The sequence below is a fragment of the Acanthaster planci genome, linkage group LG03, assembly GCF_054643075.1.
Source record: "Acanthaster planci isolate LZ-2023a linkage group LG03, COTS_SCS, whole genome shotgun sequence".
In the NCBI taxonomy this organism is placed as follows: domain Eukaryota; kingdom Metazoa; phylum Echinodermata; class Asteroidea; order Valvatida; family Acanthasteridae; genus Acanthaster; species Acanthaster planci.
In genome coordinates this window covers 14,971,602-14,998,349 of record NC_141779.1, presented here as the reverse complement: position 1 = coordinate 14,998,349, position 26,748 = coordinate 14,971,602, and the positions used below count along the sequence as shown (strand labels likewise).

Below are 26,748 nucleotides of genomic sequence, written 5' to 3'. Positions count from 1 at the left end.
TGTGGGCCGGAAGAACGTCAGCGAATGAAACAGATGCGCGCAAAGGCGTCGCTAGACCATTTTGAATGGGGGGAGGGATGCCACACGAAATTTGCCGGCGGACCGTCACGCATAACGAGTGTCCTAAATCCCCCTTCGATTCATCTTCAGTCTCTGTTTTCCGTTTTTATTTTGCTGACAGACCATGATTTTGCTGACAAAACTAACCAATGGGGGTGTCACATCCCCGACACCCCCCTCTAGCGACGCGCGTATTCTGTTCGACCGCCTACGCGATACTCCAAGCAAAAAACACGAGCAGATATAGCTCAATTTCCAGGTGGATCCAGCACTATTTTGCCAATGTGGAAGTTTGTATGCACTTTAATTAATAGGAAAAGATAGCCAGATTCAACTCAAAAACGATCCTCACATGGTTTTTCCAGGTGAAAAAAAATTAGTTTCTTGCCAATTCATAATGATTGGTCTGCTTGCACGGTTAATTATGAACCAACGTGGTATTTTACTGGTTTACAAGATTAAATTGGGAGGCCGTATCTTCATGTTGACAGTGGCGCCACGGCAATCCAAACACAACTATTATTGCTTGCCCTTTTGACGAGGAAATTATTGCTTTCCTGTTTCCTTAGAAGTACTGTTGTCCCCAGACATAAATTGTAACAGTCAACGTGCAAACGTAGTTAATTATTGCGATGTCGAGCCTCCACCTTCTTTATTGGGCAACGCGTAATTACGTGACCATTGTAGTCGATTTCACACTGGGCATGCGAAGTGGGCGTTGCCAACCAGCTTACATTACCCGGCATGCGCTGATGAACGTCTGTAGAGTGAATTGAACATGCACAAAACGAGTCACTGAATTGGAGCCATTGCTACAACACATGTACCTAAACACGCCGCACGTCATGCCTATTTCGTCCACTCACAATCAAGACATCGGAACTTTTAACACTATCAACAGGTACACGCCCATCGCAGCCGTCGCAGACGATCAACGAGAGTTCAAACCACCTCGTTCATATAAGAAAAGGTGACGATTGCTGGACAACGATAACCATCGACACAGGCGCGAAAAAAATGATGTCCAGGCCAGCAAATAAACCTCAAGCCGTGAGGAGAGCTCATACCTTTGAAGGGGTAAGTGGTGACACAGTTTCATTCTTAGCTTTCCTAAAGGAATATGCCACTCACTTGGTACGGTCTAGACACTCGACAGTTGATCCATCACAACACCAGACAGCACAGGCCATTGGACCTCCGGTAGTTTAGTCGTGTTCTTCCAACATTTGGATGCCAATACCGACTGGCCGTCAGTATACGTAAAGTAAAAGAAGGATTAATTAACGAAGTGCTGAAAATCCCATGCAGCTATCACAACACCAGATAATTACACACGCACTACTAATTAATAAATGAAAATACATTCCTATTCAAATCTAATGGGGCATTTGTCCATTTTGAAAGAGTTAAAATCGAAAAACCAACCAAAAAGTGATATTTCTGCATACTTTGGCCTCCCATACAATTTGTAGGCAAAATGATGAGAGTGGCCTATACAAACGCCTGCCTTGCTCTATGCCTCAACTGGCGGCACAGAACACATCGGAGACAGCTGCCAGTGTTTCACTTCTGGCCCAAGCGACCCTTTTGAATAGTATTATTATTTTCTTCTGCATTTATATGCAATGGCATAAGCAAACGCTAGGTATGATTGCCCAATGAACTGACCTTAATGAGAGCGTTTCTAACGATATTCTAATGTTCTAGAATATATAAATATTCTAAAGAACAAAATTCTCTCTGTCACTATTTTTCTCTTTCCCTATCCTCCAAATTATCAAATCTACTATTGAAACTGGCTATTCAAGGCTCCAAAAAGTGACCGAAATTTCACCTAAAGGAGATCTGATCAAATTTTCCTTTCCTGAGGCTAAATTAATTTAACCACAACTTGGTGTAAGACTGAAGCTACTCGAATGATGCCCTTTAATTTGATGCCTAGAATTCTTTGTCAAAATAAGTTCGATTATAGTGTTCGAGGCAATTATTAGAATTTCCTCCTTATTAGAATGACAAATATCTGTGCGATCTAATCATTAAAATTTGTTATTAAAGTGAAGATTCGACTTTTTCTTTGTTGAAGTATTGTTTGTAATCCATGGTCGAATCTTGACTCTGAATTTTTATTGACAGTTGTGTCAAGTTGGGTTTGCAGCCATGCAGCCAGTCAGATCGCACGACGTTCTCAAACGAACTCATTGGTTGAAAACTACGTTTGCATTAAGAACCACTGATGCCATGTGCTTCAAACTTAGTTTTAATGGGTGATAATTTACAAGTTGCAGTATGACTATTGGGTTTCATTGAGATTGTGTGGATTTCTGGGTAGTCCGAGTTTTAGTGTTGAATCAGTCACGGACGCACCAATGTGTTTCAAAGGGCACAGAATGTTTCTAGATTGTCATGACAATGAAAAGCCGACAATTTCCATCATGATGCATGAACAGCAAGCATGACCTTCGTGTCCTTTTTAATTGAAGTTCGTTCCATGTTCTTAAGTGGTGAGCAGCCAAACACTTATGTGATTTATGTGGTGTGTAACGAACATCAACATCTGGCAACTATAATGGTTGACTGCGTATCTAGGTCTTGGCGTATTCGCGCTGTAGGTTCTGAGTTGGTGGTGGTGGTAGTGGGGGGACGGTGATTTTTGTCCAATTACCACCCGAAGCCCATAACGCTCCTTCTCTTGCCGATAGTCCCTTAATATTTTATGGTTCAACATTTCAATATTTAACATTATCATACTAATTTTTATCGAAGGCTCCTTTTTTCATTACCTCATGCATTTCAAAGCATTTAACTATTTGAGGCTTTAATTCACCATATGCTCAGAGACGAAAAAGGACGGTTTCGGCAAAACACAGCAGAATGTTTCCACATTCAATGCGATATGATAACTGGTGCGATATAGGCCTACAAGTCTCTGTTGGTCTCACCAAGTGATCTGTGCCATATTTGGATAATGTGGAGGCTTTAGCACATTTTAGTCGTATTAAGGATGAAATCTTTATTATCTGAGAATTGTGAATTGATAGCTTGCTGAATTTTCTGGAAAAAATATTTCTAACTAGTTCCACAGAATGACACACCCCTTGTATCATTTAAGGACGTGTTTAATTAAGATTCATTTTCTATAGTCGTCGATCAGTTTGAGGACTTTTCTCTTCAAATCGTGAACCCCAAATTTGGTCACTGCAAAAATCACTGAGAAATGGTTGCTCATTGGCTTACTGCCGTGTACACAAACGACAAAACATCACAAAAGAAACAAACTTTGGAACAGCAACTCGTAAAAAAAGAAAAAACTTTATATGTACAGTTTTCGATGCAACACTGAAGCTTTCTCCCTGGAATGACATCACAATTCTTTTCATGAATATGGAAATTTGTATTAGCATAAAAACCATAAAGGCACCAAATACAGGTTAGAATGGCAAAACAAGATTTTAAAAAGTTTTGCCTTTTCGAAGATCGTAGTAAAACAGTTCCCAAGTATATGTTGTTTAATATGTATAGGTGTTAAATACGGGATCGAAGGCAGGAACATTTCGACAGAAGTTTGACATTGAAAATAACGATTGACTGGCGAGCAAAGTACAACTATACCCACCACTGTAGATTTTAAGGAAGCTCGAATTCAACCCAATAACCTTTTTAGTAAGTGACCATAATGCGATTAAAATTTGTCTGGATGATAACAAAAATCTTTTTTTTGTTTGTATGATGATAAAAACTTCTGAAATGCCAAACCTCTCTGCACTCACTCAGGGCTTGTGACATTGTCTCTACAAGAAGTTACCTCTGACAATGAAACGTCAACCATATGAGAATTATGTGGCCATTTTTGAATTGTTCAAAGCATCCTGGTCTGTCCTCGGACACTAGTGCCATTTTGGTTCCATGCAGAGCACAGTGTACCCTTCCCGTAAGTCCAGCCTTATTAAGGATGCCCGGCGAGACTCAGCCAGCTCGTCGGTGGACGTGTGGGACCCGTTCGGTCTGCCCAGCCCCACGGAAAACGACGACGTCTTCGCCGAGGAGTCCTCCGGCCTGCAAGCCAACGGTGACCTGCCCAGGCAGCTGTGCATTTCGTTCTCGTCAAGAGATGGCACGGGGTTCAACTCCCTCTCCAGGGCGGCCAAACTGTTCGAGGTATTTTCTCCGCTACCCGTAGACCCTTTGTTTCGTTTGTGAAACATCAGTGCCATTCTGAATGTGGTGTTATCTGAGCAAAAGTTCATTATTGCCAGTAAAAGTTTTCACAAAACATACTTACACTGGACTAGATTGGTTGCTGTGTCATTTTGTTTCTGTTTCTAGTGTACAAAGTATTTTAATTTGCATTGGTTACTGCCAGCTTATAGTTTGTCAAACCGTTGGTGTCAGAAAGTGCACTCTGTGACGTCACAGTAGGAAACGGAGGATCCATGAGGTACCTTGTAGTGCTTGGCGCAAACTGTCTCGAGTCCAACTCAAAATCTCTAGCCACGGTCGGCCGCATTTATTACTTTTTCCCCATAAACCCCCCTTTCCAACTGAAATACGCGCTGACATCAATCATGATTATGTTTCAAATGCCAACCGTTTAATTAAAAGTCTTCGAGCAGATTTCCTGTTCGTACTGCTCAGTGTGTGTAACCTTACGTGACTGTACCCTAGGTAAACAAGTCATGTCAATAATCGTCTCCCAGACAATGTGATTCATATTTCATCTTCTGAGATGTGCCTCGAAGGAAGCCATGCGGTAGACTCGAGCAATGGATCTTTTATAGTCCTACCCTGTGTATATTGTCACAGCCAGATTGTTACAGACACACCACAACTGCGTGGTATAGTTCCCTCAGTTATTCGTGGTTTATTCATAGGGCCACATTGAAGCGCATGATAGAGGTAGCTCCTCTCATTTGGTGGCACTTTTGATGCCGGTTTCGTCAGTCTTCCCTGCGAAAGCGGTTGCGCCTGCAATAGTTACTTTCTTGGAGTCTAGGCGCATAGCCAGGGGTTTGTTTGCTTGCTGCAGAAACTGAACCACAAAATCACACCTTTCGCTGGGCACGCGATTGGGTCTGCGAGTGTACAATTTGGACGACGCAGGTTTTTTTTCAATTAAAAGCGAATAAAGATAAATCATGCAGTTCACTTACTCCTACTTGAAGCATTGGCTTTTCTCTAAATTGTAAACAAGCAAAACCAAATCAAGCAGTTGCAAAATATTCTGTCGGCAGACACTGGCCCACAGCAACATTTTAATAATCACGTACTCATGATTTTGACAAACTAGATGTCGAAGATGAAACTGCTCCACGTGGAATCGCGCGCCTCGGCCGTCAAAGAAGAGGGGCTCGAATTCCTGATACAGTGTGACGCCAAGGGGTGTAACACCCGGGGCCTTCTGGCCTCCCTCCAGAAGATCGTGGACTCGGTAGTCCTGCACATGGAAGACTTGCCTCCAAGAGGTGAGAGTCGATGTACACGAGGTTTGCTTCGCCAATGCAGGACCGAGATTTAGTCTTGATTCCAAACCGAAATTTTTCACTATAGACACAGTGAAGAATGAACTATACTTGACTAAGAATAGGGAAAGTTGTGGTCTGGAATCTAGACTCAGCCCAGTTGAATGGATAGGATGGGTTTTCTCTAGTCCCTCTCCGGATTGACTCATAGACTGCGTCATTACAGTATTTGCCCTTTGTGGTCCAAGCAACCTTGTTTACTGGAGCACATGAAAGTTAATCTGTTTCATTTTTACTTGTACCCTAGTATTTAACGGTATAACGGTTTTTGCATCTGGCAAACGAACCAAAGTCTTTATGAGCAGTGAGAATAGAACGTGCAATCTGCTATTTTTCTAGGCATGAAAAAAATATGGACACATATAATTAATTAGAGCAAAATTAGAGCATAAAATACATTAAGAAATGATGCATGCCACATGATTTTTATTTTCATTTAGCAACGAAACCTTTTTAAAGTTTCATTTGGTCCCTCAGTAATTTGGAGGGAATGCTACACAGCGGACCGCTCATAGCCTAGAGTAAAAGTCGTCAATCTTGATGTTTTTAGTATGTAGCTATGCCGAACGGGCTAAGTGACTCTGAACGGGCTGAGTGACTCTGAAAAGGATGAGTGACTCTGTTCCTTTGTACCCCTAATCAACCAAAATGTGTTTTATCGTTTGGACGTTTTCTCTGCAGCAATACCTGTGATTCATATTAGTGCGCTTCCAAGAGTTTGCAACGCGTTGGCCAATCACAACGCACGAAATCTGTCGACCCTTTAAAGGTTTCGCGCATCGTGATTGGTCAACGCATTCTAACTCTTGGAGGCGCACTATTTTGAATCGCCCGAATTGTGAAAAGCAAATTACAATGAAACGTTTCATTTATAATATAGAGGTGTGGTTTCCACGTCACATTTCGGATCTGGATAAGTGCACGCATCTTGCTACTCAGTACGAGCCGGATCTTGATCACGAGCATCCGGTAAGAAGTGATGAAATCACTCAAGATACTGGCACTATAGCTGTTTTGGGATGGGGGGATTGATTCACTAATTTCACTGCTACATTTGGCTGAGGGACAAGAACATCCAATACCGACAGTATCTGCTGAAACATCATCAGCGATATGGTAGTAAAGATTCAAAGTCTTAGAAGTCAGCGGCTTTGTCAGATTCGCGCATCGTGACATTGTGCATTACAGGCCACAAATCGGGTGCGTTCGAGCATGCTACACAAGTACAAGAGCGGCAGAAATCCCCGCGGGTCAGCAGAGAGTATTCTCTGTACACTTTCGATCCGAGAGTAATGCGCACACAACATTTTCCTGCTCTCGGGAGTCAGTACGAGTAAATCCGTGCGAACGCATCCATTAAGAAATGGAGGAGTGCTGCAAAATAACACGTGAGCTTACGTAGCCACATGCCAGCGATTCAGCACAGTTCTTTCCCCGACGTTGTTGCATTAACAGGCAAATAAATCGTATAATGACAGCCACCAAGGACTGATCTTAAACCAAATTTTCGGGGGGGAGCTGAGTTTTTCTTAAGGGGGGGGCAGAAATGTTAAATTGTAAAAAAAACCTTTTATGGCCTTTCTGCGGGTTGAGGGTGAATTGTTGAGCTTATTTCTCGATTTTGGAAGAGAAGGAAATGAAACCACAAATTCGCCTTTCTCCCTTTATTTAAAAAAAATGACTCTTTTGATTGACACCATGGGGTCTGTTGTCCCCAAACGAACGAAGAGCAGATTGAACGGAAATGCTAAATAGTTAAATGATGATGTCACTGAGTGTCAACTATGCCGCATTTTCAGGGCTTTTCGGACAAGGTCTATCGCGCACGGAGATCTGAAATCGCACATATCGCCTTCCAGTATAAGTAGTAAGTGGCACCTTTCAACATTTTACGATTACGGAGGAATCAATATGGTAAAACTGTTCAATAGTTAAACCATTTGAATAAACTCTTAAGTGTATTTTTAAAACAATTTTCCGGATGTGACCAAACATTTTCATGGACGCTTTCAACCCCGATACGATAATGCATTGGAATTACACTAGATCGTGGTATTGTTATGGTATTCTCCCATTTCAATAAACCTGTCACCATAGTTCTCCCTTTTTCATTGTTGGTCACGCTCATTCAGTACTGTTTTTGCTAAGCAAGTGATGTCATGTTTCAAACATTGTCCCGTTGTAGTGGGCAGCCGATCGGAAGGGTGGAATACACGGAAGAAGAAACCAAAACTTGGTGAGCAAAAAACAAAATCTAGGCTTCATGCTTGCTTTACAAGCCTGAGGACAGATTGCATAAAATTACCTGTCTTTGTGTTCATTGTGTAAAGATTTAACATAAAATCCCATCGAACCATGAATTATTGATTTGTAGAAATCAGTATTCCAGACAGAGTGTAATTATGTGGAATTGCTGTATTGCTCTTGCTGAAGTTACTACAAACTTTGAACAAGCTTAGAGGATTCAGTTCTTTCACTGTGTATAAAAATGGCTATATTCGACAGTCCCACTTAACATTTGTAGCTTTTAATAATCCGTAGCGACATCACACATTGTTCCTTCACTGCAACTCCAAACTTTGTTCTGCAAAGCAAACTAGTAAGAACCGTCTGAACATTAACCAAAAAAGTTGTTCATTTTCAACTGGAAAAGACCAGATCGCTGCTCAACACAGAAATGTCTACAGCTTGAAGCCCGCTTCATAGCAGAATCCTATCTTGCTTTAGTCAAAGAGATACCAACACGGTGACCGATGATCGCAAAAAAAAAAAAAAAAAAAAAAGCTAAACTGGAATGCCATCGCTGAGGGGGTTCCAGCTTGGAGCAAAAATCGAAGAGCGCGCCAAATGTTAGCCGGCGCCAACCGGGATCAGCGGGGACGGATTGAACGGCCGGCCGTCTAGAGTAACACGCCTCGGCCCACGAGCGATCTATCTCATTATAAGCGGCAACATTGCACCACAGCCCTAGAAAAAAAGAAGGGGCAAACCGATAGTCAAACTCATTAAAATCTCGGCTGTGTGTCTTTTTGGCGCAATTTCGAATTCTTTCTCCATCGATAGGTTACTTTTTCCTAAAATCTAGTTTTTTCTCTAAATTGCATATCCTGGTTCAAATACTGTGTACTTTTATATAGTACGACAAGGCAGAGAGTGGTTATTTAAAATTCAAAGCCCAACATGAGCTGCAGCACGAGACAGGATATACGAGGATGCATCCTTCCATGGCGAATGATCCACAGGCCCGTTCAAAATTGTCGACGAGAAATGTCAACCTCCTCTCAGCCGGCTTGTCTATGCCGCTTTTATCGCCCGTTTGTGCAACGTTACGTTCCTTCTTGGTAATCACCAACCCCGTAAGGAGACTCAACTCTACGGCCTTAGAAACTGATCAACACTGCGCGCGGTGTACTTGCGGTTGTCCCGTTTCTGTCCACCAAACGTCATCTCTTTGCGATGGACGTTCATCTGGATTGACATGTTGTCTAATTACTAGCCTATTAAAACAAAACGTATTGACAAATACGTAAATGAAATTGTTTGCTTCAATGAAAAATAGGCATAACTGACCAGAATCGAGCCAAAAACAAAACAATCTCCAGCGTCTTTACGATGGTTTTCATTTGATACCGCATGATAACATTTCCCCGTAATGTCTTTGTGATCTCCCCCATCGCTGGGACACATACCCTAAAAGAAATGGACGTCTTTCCCCTCCAAGTATTGAGGAATATAATGAAATTCTCATTAATTGGCTAAATATAGCGAATCAATGCCTTAACCACCGTGGGGCGACGGCCGGGGCGGATACACGGCGGCCGCAAACCATCCGGAGAGAAAACAGATTCGACGGTGCTCCCGGCGAGCAAGTATATCGTATTGGTGTCCATCGATCGACTGGTCAGATCGGGCTGACTGGCTGCCTGATCCGAGCGGCCCTTGAAGCCTGGCTCAGTCAGTACACAGCTGAAGGGTTGGGCTCATTTGAGAACGGCAACACGTGAGCACGTGCACCATATTTACAGTAACAGATGGAGGCAAGTCTGCCTTTGTAACTAATTCTTTAAAAATCGGTTTGATTTAAGAGGAATGCAATGGAAAAAGGTTCCAAACTATCCATCTTTATTTCAAGCGCAGTTCTACGGGGGCAGGGTTTTTTAGCCCCCCCCCTGTCTACTAGTCCCAAAAATGCAAAAATTAAAAAAATTAAAGAGCAGTGGCAAAAGTTAAAAGGTGAATCATGTGCGAAGGTCCTAGCCCCCCCCAAAAAAAATTGGCTCTAGAATCATGCCTGCTTTATCAATAAACTATGGTGTGCAAGCACGACAGCAGATCTGACAAATTATAGAGAAACGCTTTTCCTATTTACTGACGGCCTTCCTAAAACCTGAAAACTTCGGTTCTCTAGCTGCAGATTGTTGAAAAACTGCAGCGCCCTCCACACAAATATTAAAGTGCCTCATTTTCCAACTTCCTAGAGGGGAACTCAGTGTGTATTATGATTCGTCGAAGATGGGCCTTTTATTGATCGGTTCGCTTCAGGTCGAACGGTGTTACACATTCAGATGAAATAGTTGACATTGATATGCGCACACGCAGTTTAATACGGGCGTCTCACAATAGTGCGCCTCCAAGAGTTTGCAACGCGTTGGCCAATCACAATGCGCAAAATCTGTCGACCCACTGCGCGTTTGCTACCCAATGCGTCGTGATGGTACCTTCAACCTGGTAGTAGTTAAGCCACTGAATTAAGCACAGAATACAAGGTAGCATATCGCGTCAACTGGAAAAAAAAGATTTACTAAGTCATGCTCAGGAAAAAAATCTCGTTACCATCAGATGTTGATCCACCAGCAGAACCAACAAGCAATAGAAATGAACAGTGCCACATAATATCTTGGTGTTAATGCAGGTTGAAGGCAACGAACCGTCCACGCAACAAGACGCGACCCAATGGAACCAAAATGCAATTAAGTTTTATTTAACTAAAAAAAAAAGGTAACGCAGAACATACAAGCAATAGAAATGAACAGTGTCACATTAGACGGTCGAACAATGATAAGAGCACTGTTAAGACAAGGTCATATTTATAGCAAGGACAATCTTAGCTCCCAATTCTTTGTTTCTGTTTGTTTTCTATTACTGATAATAGGAGGTATAGGAACTCTTATTACAAAGTAATTTTTGAAGTCCCAAGGACATTGATACAACAGCGTTCCACTGTATATTGGTGTTACTGCGGGTTGAAAGCAACGAACCGTCCACGATACATGACCCGACCAAATGGAACCAAAATGCAATTAAATTTCATTCAACTAAAACAATAACACACAATATACAAGCAATCGAAATGAACAGTGTCACATTAGACGGTTGAACATAGATAAAAGCACTGTTAAGACAAGGTCATATTTATAGCAAGGACAATCTTAGGTCTCAATTCTTTGTCTTTGTTTGCTTTCCATTACTGATAATTCAAGGTAACGATTATTATAAAGTAATTTTGAAGTCCCAAGGACATTGATAAAACAGCGTTCCACTGTAAATTGGTGTTAGTGCAGGTTGAAAGCAACGAACCGTCCACGTAACGTGACGCGACCATATGTAGCCAACATGCAATTTAAATCTTATTCAGCTGAACAATAACGCTACCCACGATACGCCGACCGCAAACAATTATGCTTATTACGGAGAACGGAGGCCACAGCGGGCCGTGCCAATGCTAGACTGACGGAAAGCTAATCAAATGTAATTTGTTAATTAAACATTACATCGGTCACAACCTGAGCAATATCATCAACAATTACAAATAATGCCGTCAACATTTTTTCATGACGCACATAATTTGACTTCCTCGTTATTTCGGCAAAACAAACAAAAACTTGCGCTGAAAATTAGACGTAAATGCCGATGATTTTTATCTGTATAGCAGGAAATCATGGTTCCAAACTGCAAGTAATCACTTCGTAAACCGAAATATCGGATTTTCTTCTACAATTTGGCAATTCACGTTCTTAACATGTTCTTTCATACATCTTCTATAATTACACTGGTGGGCGCTGTGGTGTATTTGCTGAGATTAATTTAACTCTGAATTACACGGGGTGTATATATTGCTACTCGTGACATTTTAAAATGTGATTCTTTAATACGGCACAGATACTTTTTCAATGCGTCAGCGAACCAGCCAAAAAAACTCTGTCGGAAATTGGCTTCCATCTCAATTTAACCCGTCGTGGTGTGTAAACAAACGTGTTTGATTAGCGGTATTTGGCGCGTGCCGTATAGTGTGGCTCGGTTATCGTTATGTGAACGCGTGGATGCATTTCCTCGGGAGTTCCAACTACGAATTTTCTTATTTGAATGAAACGAGACCACAACCAAGAAAACGGTTAATAAGCCTGTGGTTATCAGAGCGTAAGGTATACCCCACCTTATGATGAACTCATGACGTCATAGTTTTTGCACCTGCTTTCCCACAGGGGATACGTGTACCGCCAGTTACAGCAGCTGTTTCCTACGCATGCGTGCAAAGAGCACGTGAGCGCATTCAGGGAGCTGGAGAAAGCAGGACTCTACAGGTAGGCCTACGAATAAACCCTTGCCGGCGTTCACAACGCATTATGGGTTTGGATGACAAACAACTTGCATTTTTGCAGGAACCTAGAATAAATAAACGTTCAAACATTTGTGACCTGTCACCACAAAATGAGCTGAAAATTCGGAATTTTCAGAAATTGAGATACTGGTGTTTTTGAAGTCAGCAGAAGGAGAGCTTTCTAATTGTACATACATGGACCGCTGAGGGTAAAAGTATTGACAATGTGGCATTATTATGGCCGCTCGGTGTCTTATTTCCAACATTGTTTCAACATTTCTGACCAGGCACGAACACTGCTGACATCAAAATTGCTGTGAAAGTCCTGGAAAATATTTGGATTTAACCAGGCGACGGGTTACTCTATCTAAATATTGCAAAACCCCAAAGTTTCCTCCACTTCAGTATGACTTCGCTGGATGAATTAGCTATAAGTTTTAACTCTGATTGGCCAATTCTTGCCCATTAATGTTCATTGTTTTAGTCCAAGACAAAAAATGCTGTTTTGGTAAAGGATCCCTAAATTTTGTGAAAACTCCAAATCTACAACGCAACACGGTATAAAAAGAGGATGCCTAGAATTTGAGTAAATGGAAACAGGTTGTTGTTTTGCACGTTCATGTCTTCCATAGTATATTGTGTATGAAATGCATTGCTTATCTATCATCCTAACCCATAATGCATTGCAAACATTGAGAAAGAGAAGAAACTTTAACCTCTTTTGACATCAGCCACATTAAGGTCAAGGGAATGCAGTATCAACCAGGACGAGACACAACTGTCTACTTCCAACCAAATAATGTCCACTTGTTTTGTCCTTCACATTAAAAATGCTAATGGCAATAATTTCAAACAGCGACAAGCAACCGCTGTAATCGATATGCTGAAAACCCGTTTTGCCCCCCGCAAGTCCGTATCGATATGTCTCTTCATAAACGTAACTGTTTTGCAGTAAGTGATGTTGTGTGGAGTGCAAAACACTACCACTCCCCCGTTGGTTCAGTCTATTTACCTTGTAATTACATTTCTTCAATTCGTTTGCAGCCCCGATTTTATTCCTCAGCTTGATGATGTTTCCAAGTTTCTCCAAGGTAAATAGTATCCATTCGCTGCTGATTGTTTAAACCTCACTCTATGCTCTTGATATAAACGGTAAACCTTTGCGATAGATATGTCGAAAGTTAAAGACTGCATGTATGAACCTCTGTATCACGAATTGGACACAAGACAAGAAGAGGCAAATAAAAAAAAGTGAGACCAGGATTAATTCAAACTAAAATTCAAACTTGCACATAATGTTCAACTAATTAAGAGGCACCACCTGGGACTACAGAGGACTTTCGGTAAGTCGAGCCTATTTTGAGTCAAGTTAAGCGAAATGTTTTTGTGTCATGGCGGTTTTTTATCCTAGGGGCTGCGATACGCAAAATTATAGCTTTTTAAAGGCGAATTCCCAAGACTTCATATGCAAAAGAAATATATCGCAAAATTGTGCCAACAACTTACGCGAGAAAATTCTAAAATAGGCCTATATCCATATACACTTTGCATCCATACATGATTCCCAAACCAGAATAGCTTCTGGTTCTTTTTCACTCCCAAATAACACCAGAGAAAAATATCTATCCAACCAACCCAGTGGTAATCACATTCCTGTCTTTTTTTATCTTTAAAGAGAAGTCTGGGTTCCAACTCCGTCCAGTTGCTGGCCTGCTGACTGCGCGAGATTTCCTAGCAAGTCTCGCATTCCGCGTGTTCCAGACTACTCAGTATGTTCGTCATACCTCGTCACCAATGCACACGCCAGAACCGTAAGGAGCACATGCGACCATTGTTAATTGTTTGTAGGTGTCGGCTCTTACAATAATCCAGCATGAGGGATGAGAGTCTCTGACTGTGATGTGGCCTTGATTACAGCCTATAATTCCTACACCATTATCACAAAGAGGAGTCATCTCAGACATGGCATTCTTATCTTTATCGAAGTTTGACATAATGTGTATGGTTATCAAGTTTAATAATTGCCACCATAGCCTTCAACCCTGTTGAATCCACCATTCCTGACCATGATGTGATTGATTTTCTCATTTCATTGACAGGGATTGTTGCCACGAGTTACTTGGGCATATACCTATCCTCACAAACCCAGAATTTGCCCAATTTTCTCAGGTTCGTATATACAAGTAATGATTTACATCGGGAAAGGGAAATACTTCACATCAGTGAAGGAAAAACCTTTAAGTATGTGTGGTTTAGATCGTTTATTATATCACAATTTAATTAAAGTTTCACAAGCAGTGTTGTAATGTTTGAACTCAGTTCGTGAATGCAGCTTTCATTTTAAATTTTATAACTTTGGGTGGTATTCTTTTCAGGAGATAGGACTTGCATCTCTGGGCGTGTCTGATGACGACATCACAAAACTTGCCACGGTATATAAAACATGTAGCCTTAACAATGACGTAGGAGTTTTTTTTTGTAAATGACTGGAGGCAGTCATAGCAGTACTGCTGAGCATTTCTCTTTTCCTTTGGTACAACTGAAAAAGGAAATTATCCGGAATAAGCACTTTCACTCCTCCTCGCAATTAGATGTTCATTAGCAATTGCAACTTTTTAACTCACAAGTTGCATTATTTAGCGCAATTGATTCGTTTTTCACCAAGTGTGTGTTTAAAAATTGAATACAGAAGTTTTGACTATATAAGGCCAGTAAGGCGTCATTACAAACAACGATCGATGTACCTAAAGTTTTGATTCGCGAATCGTCTTCTTTAGCTGTACTGGTTCACTGTGGAGTTTGGTATATGCAAAGAGGGGGACCAGGTTAGAGCCTACGGTGCTGGTTTACTCTCTGCTCCTGGGGAACTCATGGTAAGTTTATCATTCAAAATGTAGCGATCTGTATCTGGTTAGTAAGTGACTTCGTCACAAAGACGGGCGCGCCCCGTTTTGCAGGCTCCCATTGGACGATCGCTGAAGTTGCGTGTTAACTTCCGATTCCAATGTCCGACTTCCAATTGATGCATGTAATGCATGTAACTGTGTGCAGTGCATGTGCAGCCTGCGTGGTTTAAACTGAGGTGACGTCACACTTACGAACTGGATAGCGTAGTCCATAATAAATGATTGATACAGCGTTCTGCTGTATTACAGAGCTTCTCCTTTTTTCTGCCAACTGGTAGTCCGTAAAAGATGCGGTACCGACGAGATGTATCAAAAGAAAACTGTCGAATATCACGCCTTTTCCCCAGAGGGAGGCTGTAAATAGTTCAGAATTACTATATCTGTACACCTTTTGTCGCGTCCCAAAGTACGCCCTCTCCGACCAGCCGGAGCACAGGCCCTTCCAGGCATCTAAGGCAGCCGTGCAGGAGTATCAGGACAAGAACTACCAGCCCATTTACTTTGTCTCGGACAGTTTTGAAGACATCAAGCAGAAACTTCGGTAAATTTAATATTGATGTAGGATCATAATTACACACCACAGTGACTGCTGCAAAAAGATTCTATTCATCAAATGTGAGATTAGTGGTGCGTCACATCCAGGATTTTTTCTTGCTTTCTTTCTCAATATTTTGGTACAATTTTTTACCTGATCCAGACTCGTTAAGTGCATGCCATTGAGCCGTGCGACTTTGGGTCTTACTCAGGTCACAGTGAGAAACTCGGCAATGTTGTTTATGTTGAAACTGTTTCAAGACGTAACTGAAAGGGGTTCTCCGTGTCCTTCTAGGTCCTTTGCAAAGTCGATGGAAAAGCCTTTCGGTGTCCGCTACGATCCTTACACAAGAAGGATAATAACTCTCGACAGTATCGAGAACGTGCGAGATACCGCAAGGACGCTGGCAAGCGACTTCAGTACTGTGACAGCGGCCCTGGAGAAGATAAAAGTTCGTTAGAGTGTACATGTACGACAAGCAATATTTATGCATTCAAATGAAATTATTTTATGTTCTGAGGATTTCCGGTAATCAGCTAAAATCTTGGAAGTTTTGGCTGTAAAATATAACGTATAATTCTTTGAAAACTTCATTGTTAAACTATTTTTTTCCAATTTAACGTAGAATGGTTTTGGTTTATTGATCATGGAGCTGAGGTTCTAGATTCCATTTTTGTTAACGGAAAATGTCTTGTGGTGCAGCTTTGATGACAAATTTACAAAGACAGGATAATCAAAGGAAGATTCAGCTTTTCCTGTCAGCACTTTATGACATGGTAAACATGGCATCGACCCTTGAAATGTCATATGAAACACGAATATAACACAAGCATACATTTTATACACGAGGCAATCCAAATTATTTACCGAGCTTTAGCTACGTTTATGACTAAATTTGCCAGATTTTTGGCCAACCTCCCCCAATTTTGGAGTTTGTAAACGTCAAACCCTTTGCTAGTTTCAAGCCGCCTTTTTAATGAGCACCCTTTTCCTAATTCTTAAAATGACTAGAATAACTCCTAGCGTATATTTAACCATGTGTTTCTAAAAGATCAAAATACTGTTTATTGTAAGTAAGCACTTTTTGTTCAAAATAAGTTTGGCCTACTTTACATTCGTTACCGGTAGGAAATTAAGGTCATGAACTCCATTATTCAGGAGAGTTGAATATGCATTTCTTTGCAAATCAAAACTGAACAGAATAGTCGGAGATCATATCAGCGCTTACCTGTTGCGGTGCACTGTGGGAAGGAGCAACTTTTTTCGCTGGCGCTGTATAATCAATAAGGTGGTGGTCACAATTGGCACTGAAACACTGCGGCCCGCGTGACACTAGCACTTCCCATGTGGGCGCATCGCACTCACTAGCACTTTACACGCACATTCTTCAGCTTGTCGCGCGCGTGCATTTGGCAAATCAGGACACCCTATTGGTCGAAGAGGCATGTAACGCGCGCGTACCACGAGCGTTGTACCACTGCAGTATAAATGGCTTCTAATTCTGGTGGTACGACACGAGTGTCTCAATTCTTGGAACCAAACTGGTGGATTATGCGTCTGTGTCAAGGACAATCAGCCACAATAGATGCGTGCCTTACTGCGCACATAATGAACAGCCATTTTAGTTCCAAAGTCTGAGGTTGGCGCTACTCTTTCTACGAGCCCAGACCTCGAACAAGAGAGGGCACCGAGTCCCTAGCAACGCCGGCTTCTTAAACTTTTAGGGACTGCACTTCGCTGGTTCAAAACCGAGTATGAATTACACGCGTTACGGTCGCATCGCTACCAACAAAATGAGCATTCCCGCCCAACATGACTCTTTCATCCGATGAGGGGGTGCCTCTGTTCAAGGCAGTGGAGCTCTCATAATCACAGCGGATGCAAGCATGCATCACTCTCACTGGTCTGTGTTCATGTCTTGGTTTGGACTTAAACTCGCACTTGTCTTTTTTCCTTGTCGCCGGTGTCCCCCGGTGCCACGCGTGCCGTCATCAAAGGCCAGTTTTTCCCTTCTTTTTGTTGACAACTTTTATTGTTTGATGTCTAAAGATTTAAATAGTAAATCGAAATAATCGTTTAAAATGTCCAGATAGTGTGGGGATCGCTTGTGACGCTTTGGAAGTCAGCTTATCGAGGAATATTGAACGTTTACGATTGAGAAATAAATACATGTATATAACATGAATTTGAAACCGTGTCGCCTTTGAATGTGTATATATTTAACAAAGAGCTAGGCCTATATAGCTCTTATGGTATTTAAGTTTTTTATGCTTCATAACTCTTAATGAACGAAATACGTTAAGGCTTAGAATGAGCTTCATGCGGCTAACAGTGAGCAGTGTTGGAGGAAATCAGGCCCCCAAAATAGCAATTCTATCGACCTCGGAATCACATCTCGCGCATATCTAGGGTTTGTTGCCCACGCTATTAAAGCTTCATGAGATGGGTTTGTCTCAAATGCACTTTTCTGCAACTTTATACTCTTTATCCATGGGGAAATTTGACATTTTTTGGATCCTTAAGTGCATTGAAAGGGTCACTTTTATAAACATATTAAGTTCTTCCATTCAAATGGTGAACCCAAAGGTTTGGATCATTGAAACCATTTTTTAAAAAGTGCAATCTGTTGACTTTTTGTCTTACGTGTACTTACACAAAACAATAAAAAAAGTATCAAAAAATTCCAGCCGTGTGCATAAATAAATAAAAAATAGAGGTTTTCTACCTGGAGTTATATCAGAGTTTCGCTCATGAATATGGACAATCGTATTACCAACATGAAAACATTCCACGGCACCAAGAATACCATTTAAAAAGGAGTTTAATTGAAACCCAATAACCAGGTGCCTCTTCGAGGAAATTAGTTATGGCGCCCTCTGCTGCTACAAGCCGCCAATTCAAGTGTTCGTGGGTTCACCCCAAGAATAAGTTCCCATAGACACCAGTGATAAGTCCCTATACATCACAAGTTTTTAAAAAATACTGACACCTCTCACAGGTGTTCAGACTGCACAAAAACTGATGTTCGACGTGTTCTTTTTCATTTCTCTTCAATTTCTAGTGGGTTGACAAATGAATTTTAAAAAAATTCTAACCCAAAGCAGATCACCCCAAAATGGGGAAATTTCCCTGCCCCGAAAAGTAGCCATTTTGAAACTGGACTTGGGACTGTCCCAACTATAGTTGGGACTTATGCTATAGTCGGGGCGTAACAGAGTCATGGGGTGTACAGAAGAGGGGACAGACCACTGGAGAATATGGGGTGCCATATTTAGTGTTGAGCTAGTGAAGGCTGTCAAAACATGTAAATAAGCAAAGGACACATTAAAGGGACTTTACTTGTAATTTATTATGCAAGGATGTTAAATACATGTAGTAACAGACTGAGAAACCCCATGTTATAAAAAGTAAAAATACTGTTAACGTTCTTTATTAAAATTCGTTTCCCCGTTACTAATTTAAGAAAGTTATTCAAATGAACTGGAAATGAAAATGGAAGGTTTGAAATGTGAAGCTGTATAAATTGCTTTAAAATTTCAAAGAAAATGTGCTGTTACAATGCCTAACACCACGACTCAGGTATGATTGAATAACAGCTGGACTGCTGCGTCAAAAACAGCGCACAGAAGCATTGCGTCCGCGCGCAACTTAGTATAAACAATAAATTTTTTGTTCGTATTTTTTAATCATTCCGTCTTATCGAGTGTAACGGTACAAATCCGGGGAAAGAAAACCTTCAGGTAAACACAACAATTTAAAGGGATGATTTCATTTAAGATAGGAATTACACAGATCATGTTAAAGTACGATACGATAAGATTGCATTACGGTGATAGCTCACGTAAGATGCGTTCGATTAGCTTACACGTCTACTCAGTGGAGCGAACGGTTCGTTTAGCCATCACGTGATCCTCGTGCCTGCCCTGGAGTCAGCCACTACTACCCCGGCTGGCGATCGCCGGGTCTGTAGAAATACATGTAGATTTGCCTGCAATTTTCTAGATATCTTTTAGTCTGGCTATCCGTAAAATGCATTCCTGGTTTGTAGTTGTACATTCGATACACTGTAGACGAATTAGACTTAATTTTCTCACATGTCAATGGTTCCGAGTCGATTTTCACTCTGCCTTCTGTTCGTTTTATTCATGACCAGCCCACTAATTCTAGTTTTAGCTTCATGATCTGGTTCAGCTGCAGTTCAGTTGTATTGGGTGTAGTTGATATATTCCAGTGGAATGCAATTTTATGTTAGTCTTTGTCACTGGGGAAAGTGAATGGTTTGAAACTTATCAATTCGAGTTAGATTCCTAATAAGCCCCCTTTCTGTTTCTGTGTTTCCAGAATCTTGTCGTTGTTCCTGTACGCCCAATAAAAGATATACAGAAGCAACCGTTAGAAGATCCTATCGCAGTGATATGGAGTTGTGCTTCTTGTCTGCACCACACCCTTTCAATAAATATATCTTGTGTAGCACGTCCTGGCCACCGTAGATTTCAAAGGCAGCCAGCCACGTAGATCAATATTCACCCACTGATTTCTTTTGTATACATGTAATAGGTATCAGTGGATTAACCCCGCCACGCGAAAATATACCCTAAATTTCCATGGTTACGTAGTCGAGTCGATGAAGGTTGTTCAACTTCCGGGTTATCCTTGCTGCGTCAAGGTACTAGGTACACGTAGTGCACGTGTTGCCTACTTACTTCGAGAACGAAGCACTCACTTGAAATACATGTACATATGTACACATGTATGTACATGTACAGTAATTTACATTGTACATACAACTCACTAGGCTAGCCGGGGAGGTTGTTAAGTCCAATGTGGGTCCCGGGGATGGGAGCGGCTTCACGGATACATAAACGGGGATACGAAGCGGGCCTTGTGAAGCATGACTCCGCGGCTACAAGGTGAGCAAGGTGAGTGGCGAGGTATTCTGCAATTGTGCTGGAATGTTCACACACGCGTCGCATGTGTGGTTGAACGCATGAAAAGCTGCCCAGGGGCCTACTCCTGATCCTGGGCACAAAGGGAAGTAACATTTTTGTGTGAATTGCTTCGATGACAGACTGTGAGTCGATCATTAAAATAAAAAACACCAAATAATTGCCAGTTACTGTTCATCTAACAATTAAATACCACAGGGTTACAGCCTACATGTTACTTTTTGCGTATAATTTATTTGTGCACTTTATTTTTTTTAGTTAACTAGTAATAATGTTTGTAGTTCTTGTAGTGTTGTCAAAAGAGTCTATGGAACCTCCACTCGACAAGCAATGCTTCGTGAGGGTCTCCATCCATCAACTAAATATGTACCATTGCTATATTTTTACATGGAAAATAACGTGAAGTGAAGAAACTGCATTGTGTAGTTTCTGGAAATCTTGTTTTAAAGCGTTACATGTATGTGCACAGAAACTTATCTGAGCTCAGTGGGCATGGGGTGTACCCTTGTGCTTGTTGTGGAACATCAGTTATGTCAGCAGCCTACTTCCTACATACATGCACTTGTCAGCTATTGCTTGAGGGCCTCCCTCAAAAATTTGAGTCTTTTCCTCATCTTGATCTTACTCCCACAACCGTTCTTATTTCTTGCCGAAGCCACGTAATTCATTGTGGCCTTTCATATTGTTCTATAATTCTCTGATTTAGCTCCATTATCCATTCAAGGGCATCACTACCCGTAGGTTAGAACTGTGGCCAGTGTGGGGTTTGTTCTTCGTCATCTCTGTCCTTGCTCTATCTATTCTCGCGGTCGGGATGACGTCACTGATTGTTGATTCTTCTCCCCCTGATTGATCAATTGGTGGATGTTTCATATTTCACCCTCGAAACTCAAAGGGGCAAAAATAGTGTTGCCGTTTATTAGGGAATTTAGTCCCTTGAATTGAGTTGGTTTGATGGAACATAGCTCTGTTCCTTGGTGTAGAAGCATCAGGTTGGCAAATTTTGGCCCAGAGATTAGAGTCTTTTATATTTTGTCACAAGAGAAGAGTAAATGTTTGAACCAACTGGAGCTCAAATTCAACCAAAATTAGAGACTGAGCTCACATTTGAAACAGAAAAGGGCCCAGTATTATGCCAAGTTGAAACAAATATATTACAATCGCTGAATGTGCCTTTCCCATTTAGGTGTTGCTTGACTGTTGAAACTACTAAAAGTAGGTAGCGTGTAGCTCAACTGAGCCAATCGTTGAGAAGAGAAGTCACAAAGTGAGAGCCTCGGTGATTCTGCAAAATGGGACTGAAAAATTCCATTGCCAGGAACCTTCGAAACCCTTCTACAGGCTTTGTTGCTCGCATGGTTATAAAGGTTTGTAATTGTAGCAAGTGAAAATATTGCATTCTGCAAATGTTGTTCTGGACAATTTCTGGAAGGCAAAATGAAAAGCTGTTGCAAGCTCTTCTATGGTATGGCCTTTTGGCAGCTGGTTATGTTGACGTGGCGAGAAAGCTTTGATCAGTGTTAAAAATCCTATGCCGTTTTGCTGAGCATACATTTGCTGCGCTTAGCACCTTCTGCCAAGAATAAGCTCTGCAAAATTAGCCCTTGATATCACATCTGACATGGCATGCAAACTTAGTCAACCTCCCTTACCCTGATAATGAAGAAAGAGGCTTGGTTGATGACATACATGCTGTTGTCGCAATTTGCCTGGTATCCAAGAGACGATTCCATGTACGCCTGGTGCCCACACATTCAGGTGAGAAGTGTGAAGGCCATTTTACCTCAATAACTCTGTCAAAGAGTCTGCGTTAGGGTAAAGTGAGCTCTTTAATACTTGATGTATTACGCAGTGATATCAGAATGGAGATGGATATCGTGTGGGTGAAACATGCTGCAGGGCCCTTCAGATCTACATTGTCCCAGATTTTCTAGAAGGCCTTTAACTCCAAAGTAGCTCTGGTGACTTGTCACATGGCGACTTGTGACATGGTTTGCTATGTAGGGTCATGAATTACCCCTGTACTCTTTGCCAAGTGCATGATTCAAATGTCGGCCTGTAATATGTTAACCCTGAGGGATGTAATTACAAGGCAACTAAGTACCGTTTTCTGTTCATGCGTGAAACTGAAATTAAAGTCAAGGCTCACGTGTGAATACGAGGCTAGTTTGTCTATGTTTGATCTCAAGTGCACATGATATGTACTTTTTCAATGTTATTTAATGTCTGGGACTCGGACAAGGACTACATTGCTACTTACCTTGTATGCACGATTTTGCCTGACGGCACATCAAACCCAGACATTATATATTGTACAAAAATAAAGTACTTACATGTGTTCGAAGTCAGTTCATGCTTATTAAATATGGGACAATTTTTTTCCCTTTGCAATAGAAGGTTTTTAAACAGCAGAATGCGTACATGGAGCGGAATGCTGTGCGACTTTGCCGTCTTGAGCCACATCATCACGTTCTGGAGGTGGGCTTTGGACCAGGAGTTGGCCTAAAGGCAGCTGCTGAAGCTATTGTCGATGGTAAGGGCTACAGCTGTGGGCGAATATTCACGGTGCACGAGCGAAACGAGCCTCACTGCTAGAGCGGAATAATAGTTTTCACGCCATTCATGATTTGCCTTGGTGTCTTCTGTTTGACAGTACCTGCAAATCAATTCAGAGTTATCAGAGCCATGAGAAGGATAATGGGAACTCTGTTAATGTTATCCTAAATGAGCGTGTGTGTGTGCATAGGGAGGGCATGTTGGTGGACTACATGTAAGTCTCTCACAATTTACTACTAAGAGAGAAAGGTGACCCCATTGACATGAGCCCATGTCAGGAAAGAAACGAACACTACCAGATATACATGAGTACATGTATGTGTATGCCTGATAACCATGAACCGTTGGTTTTTATTTGTTGTTGTTTTTGCCATTTTTTTAAACCTGTGTAACATCACTGGAGTAGAGTCTAGTTTTCTGGAATGTTCAGAAGGAACCGCATGCCACATTGTTCTTGGACTATGAGTTCTCCTGGCCATATCTAATGTATATCCATCTCAGCATCTTCACGGCGTGCGTGTACATGCATTCTGTATCTTCCATTCTTTCAGGAGTTGAACACTCTTTTGTTCATGTTCATGCAGTGTATGAGAAAGTCTAATGTGAGTCTAAAGTGTATGGTATAGCATTGTCATACGTGTCATAATTACCTTCGTATGGTTACCCTAAGCTGCCAAATGCACTGTGCTGCATTAAGCCTATAGTTCTAGCTGGAAGGTTTCAACAACCCTCATTTTTACCTAGACAACATCACAAGTGTGGTATTCAGTTGTCAAAAACTTGTCTTGCTCTGTGTGTTACATTAAGTGAAATCAAGACGAGATGCGCAACTCTGTTGCAAAAAATTCCTTGGTCGTAAAAAATATCTCAAATTGGCATCCTGATTTGAACATGTTCATGTTGTTTTGTCTTTGGAATACAAGGTAAGGTCTACGGCATCGACTACTCTGAGGAAATGGTGAAGGAGGCTCAAGGCTACCTGGACTCTGAGATTGCAAGCGGGAAAGTACAGGTTGACCTGGGCGATGCTGCCAGCCTGCCATATCCGGACACCAGCATGGACCGCATTTTCCACTGCAACTGCTACTACTTTTGGCCAGACCAGGCCAAGGTCGCCAGAGAGCTGCATCGCGTCCTGAAACCAGGGGGATTCATGGTGACTGTCTTGCCTCTGGAGCTTGTGAGAAGATCTGCGGCACAAGGCTACCTCCCTGGGGCAAACTGGGAACCGGAGCCCTACATGGAGGCCCTCCGAAGGGCTGAACTGTCCGATGTGACCATGGAAGACATGGTCTGTACTGATGGTCAGACGGAGAAAACCTGTCAGGCAATATTTGCCTATAAGAAATAAGTTGGCCACACTTTCGGTTCCTGCACTCCCCCTCATAAAAGCATGTGGCTTGTGGCTGAAGGGTTTGTGATTCACAAACATGGGATCAGGGGTTGGAATCGAGCTGCTACATGTAGTTGCATTGTGACCTTAGGCAAGTCACGTAACTCCAACTTAACACTCTCCACCCACGAGTATTAATGGGTACCTATGAGGGCAGTGAAGGTTGTTGTGTTTGATTAGCTGTTTGTGCCAGGAATGGCAGCGTGAATCTGTGTACTCCCTAGGGAGCTACAATGGTTATGGGAATATTTATGGACCCAGTGAGCTAGGATAATAATAATGTATATGGCATCTTAATGGAATCCCAGATAAGTGCATGTTGTTATTAGTTGAGAAAACTGTTATCAGCATTATAAAAAATAACTTTACAAGCGTGGCACTTTCCTTGCCTTTCATCGCGGAGTTTGTGGTCTGGGATCAAATCTCATCCAGGTTGAGGTGGATGGGGTCTTCAGTCCCTATCTGACACCCTGTGGTTTTACCAAAAAACCCCTTGTGTTTCCCTCTGAACAACTACTTTACACTGTTTCCTCCCTACAGAGTTCTCCTGACTCACAAGATACAATGCCTAAAGTGCTTTCAAGGAATCCTTGGTTTCACTGCCAAAAATACATGTGAGAATAATTACAGCCAAAAGAGATTTATGTATTATGCCTGAAGGTCTACACTGAAAGTGAATAAAATCTGTCTCTTAGAGTGCCATAAATATAAGTGTATTGAATTTGCTGAAGTATCAATAAGATTGTTGTTCCCTGCCCATAGCAGTTGAGTGGGAAACTGAGGAAATTTTCAACGTTTGACCTATTTTCATTTGTCATGACAAATCTGTGTCTATACATGTGTACATATTTTTCAGTGACTACTGAGGAATACTGTTAAATGGCTGTTAAATGACTGTGGATATGCTGTACGTAATACATGTACAACCATTTACTAGTGTATCACTTCAGGAATGTGTGCATGCATGCACAGTAGTCTGGTATAGTGATGGACATTTTCTCTAGTGGTGTATTAAGCTTCAGCTAAAAATAGCCTGAAATGGAAATTTCCGGAACACGTGTGACACAGCCATATAATGTCATATCGTGTGATGCAGATTAGATGCAAGGGCATTTACAGAATTTTGTCCAATCCTAGGAGAGTTGAAGAGTCAACCAGTGAGAGGGATTTTACTCAGTGTATCCAGGCATCATGTGCAGGAAGTGGAGTTGGCACATAACCTCACTTTGTCATAGCCTACTGATAAAGCACACACTAGTGTTCTGCTCTAAAGATTTTCCTGCCACCACCCCACAACTCTACCCTCAGAGGTGTTTTGGGCATATGGTCGACAGGAGACACACAGCCAATACTCTGTCTTTAACCAAACATTGTTAAATTGTGGTTTTTGCAAAGTTAATTCATTATGTGTTTTTGGAATTCATAATAAATGAATGCGTTGTGACTTGCAACAGTTGTAACAAGCAGGTAAACTTGAAATAGCACCGTGAGGTTTTCCTCGGGCTACTCAAGTTCTGACTTGATGTTCCATCTATCAGAATGACTAACTTGCTTGAGTTAAGGATGATGGTTTGCAAAGTTAGCACCTTGAGGTTCCCCTCGGGTTATTCAAGTTCTGACATTATGTTCCAACTATCAGAATGACTAACTTGCTTGAGTTAAGGATGATGGTTTGCAAAGTTAGCACCTTAAGGTTCCCCTCGGGTTATTCAAGTTCTGACTTGATGTTCCATCTATCAGAATGACTAACTTGCTTGACTTAAGGATGATGGTTTGCAGAGTTAGCCCCTTGAGGTTCCCCTCAGGTTATTCAAGTTCTGACTTTATGTTCCAACTATCAGAATGATTAACTTGCTTGAGTTAAGGAGGATTCGTGCTTAGTGCAAACATTTTGTTGCTATGTAACATACATCATGTAGTTAATGTAGAATTGAATTGCTAGTTGGATTTATATCCAGTAACCCTTTGGTTATGGAAGGGTAATAGCCTTTGATTCATCGTAAGTAAGAAAAGGACATTAAAACAGAATGACTAGTACATTGGAGTTTGGATAAGGTGCATCCTTTATGTTGTTTGAATGATTGGGATCAGGTTTATCCCTCATGTTGATGGAGCCAGTCGGGGGCAAGTGTATATCCTTCATGTTAATTGGAAAGTAGTGGCACCGAGTGTATTGCTTATGTTGGAAATGAGTGGGGATCAGGTGTATCCCCTTATGTTAATTGAAAAAGTTGGGAT

General features: G+C 41.6%; 2 protein-coding genes across 11 annotated transcripts; both read left to right on the top strand.

The window, feature by feature from the left end:
* The first annotated feature begins 856 nt into the window (after nt 1-856).
* On the top strand, nt 857-17,807 carry th (tyrosine hydroxylase). The gene is made up of 14 exons (XM_022223613.2): nt 857-1,137; nt 3,970-4,215; nt 5,345-5,519; nt 6,457-6,545; nt 7,376-7,443; nt 7,762-7,812; nt 12,059-12,157; nt 13,219-13,265; nt 13,850-13,985; nt 14,274-14,343; nt 14,550-14,606; nt 14,952-15,047; nt 15,488-15,621; nt 15,910-17,807. The coding sequence occupies exons 1-14, from the start codon at nt 1,078-1,080 to the stop codon at nt 16,073-16,075; spliced, it is 1,494 nt and encodes a 497-aa protein (XP_022079305.1). The 5' UTR covers nt 857-1,077; the 3' UTR covers nt 16,076-17,807.
* A 1,403-nt stretch (nt 17,808-19,210) lies between these two features.
* On the top strand, nt 19,211-26,547 carry LOC110991207 (uncharacterized). 10 transcript variants are annotated; one of them, XM_022256468.2, is made up of 5 exons: nt 19,211-19,355; nt 19,957-20,534; nt 21,748-21,928; nt 22,956-23,094; nt 24,041-26,547. In XM_022256468.2, the coding sequence occupies exons 3-5, from the start codon at nt 21,854-21,856 to the stop codon at nt 24,466-24,468; spliced, it is 642 nt and encodes a 213-aa protein (XP_022112160.2). In that variant the 5' UTR covers nt 19,211-19,355; nt 19,957-20,534; nt 21,748-21,853; the 3' UTR covers nt 24,469-26,547. The 10 variants fall into 10 exon arrangements, with proteins under 10 accessions (XP_022112160.2, XP_022112164.2, XP_022112158.2 ...); XM_022256466.2 differs by lacking the exon at nt 19,211-19,355 and adding an exon at nt 19,435-19,577; XM_022256474.2 differs by lacking the exon at nt 19,211-19,355 and adding an exon at nt 19,458-19,655 and having other exon boundaries at nt 22,959-23,094.
* Nucleotides 26,548-26,748: the final 201 nt, after the last annotated feature.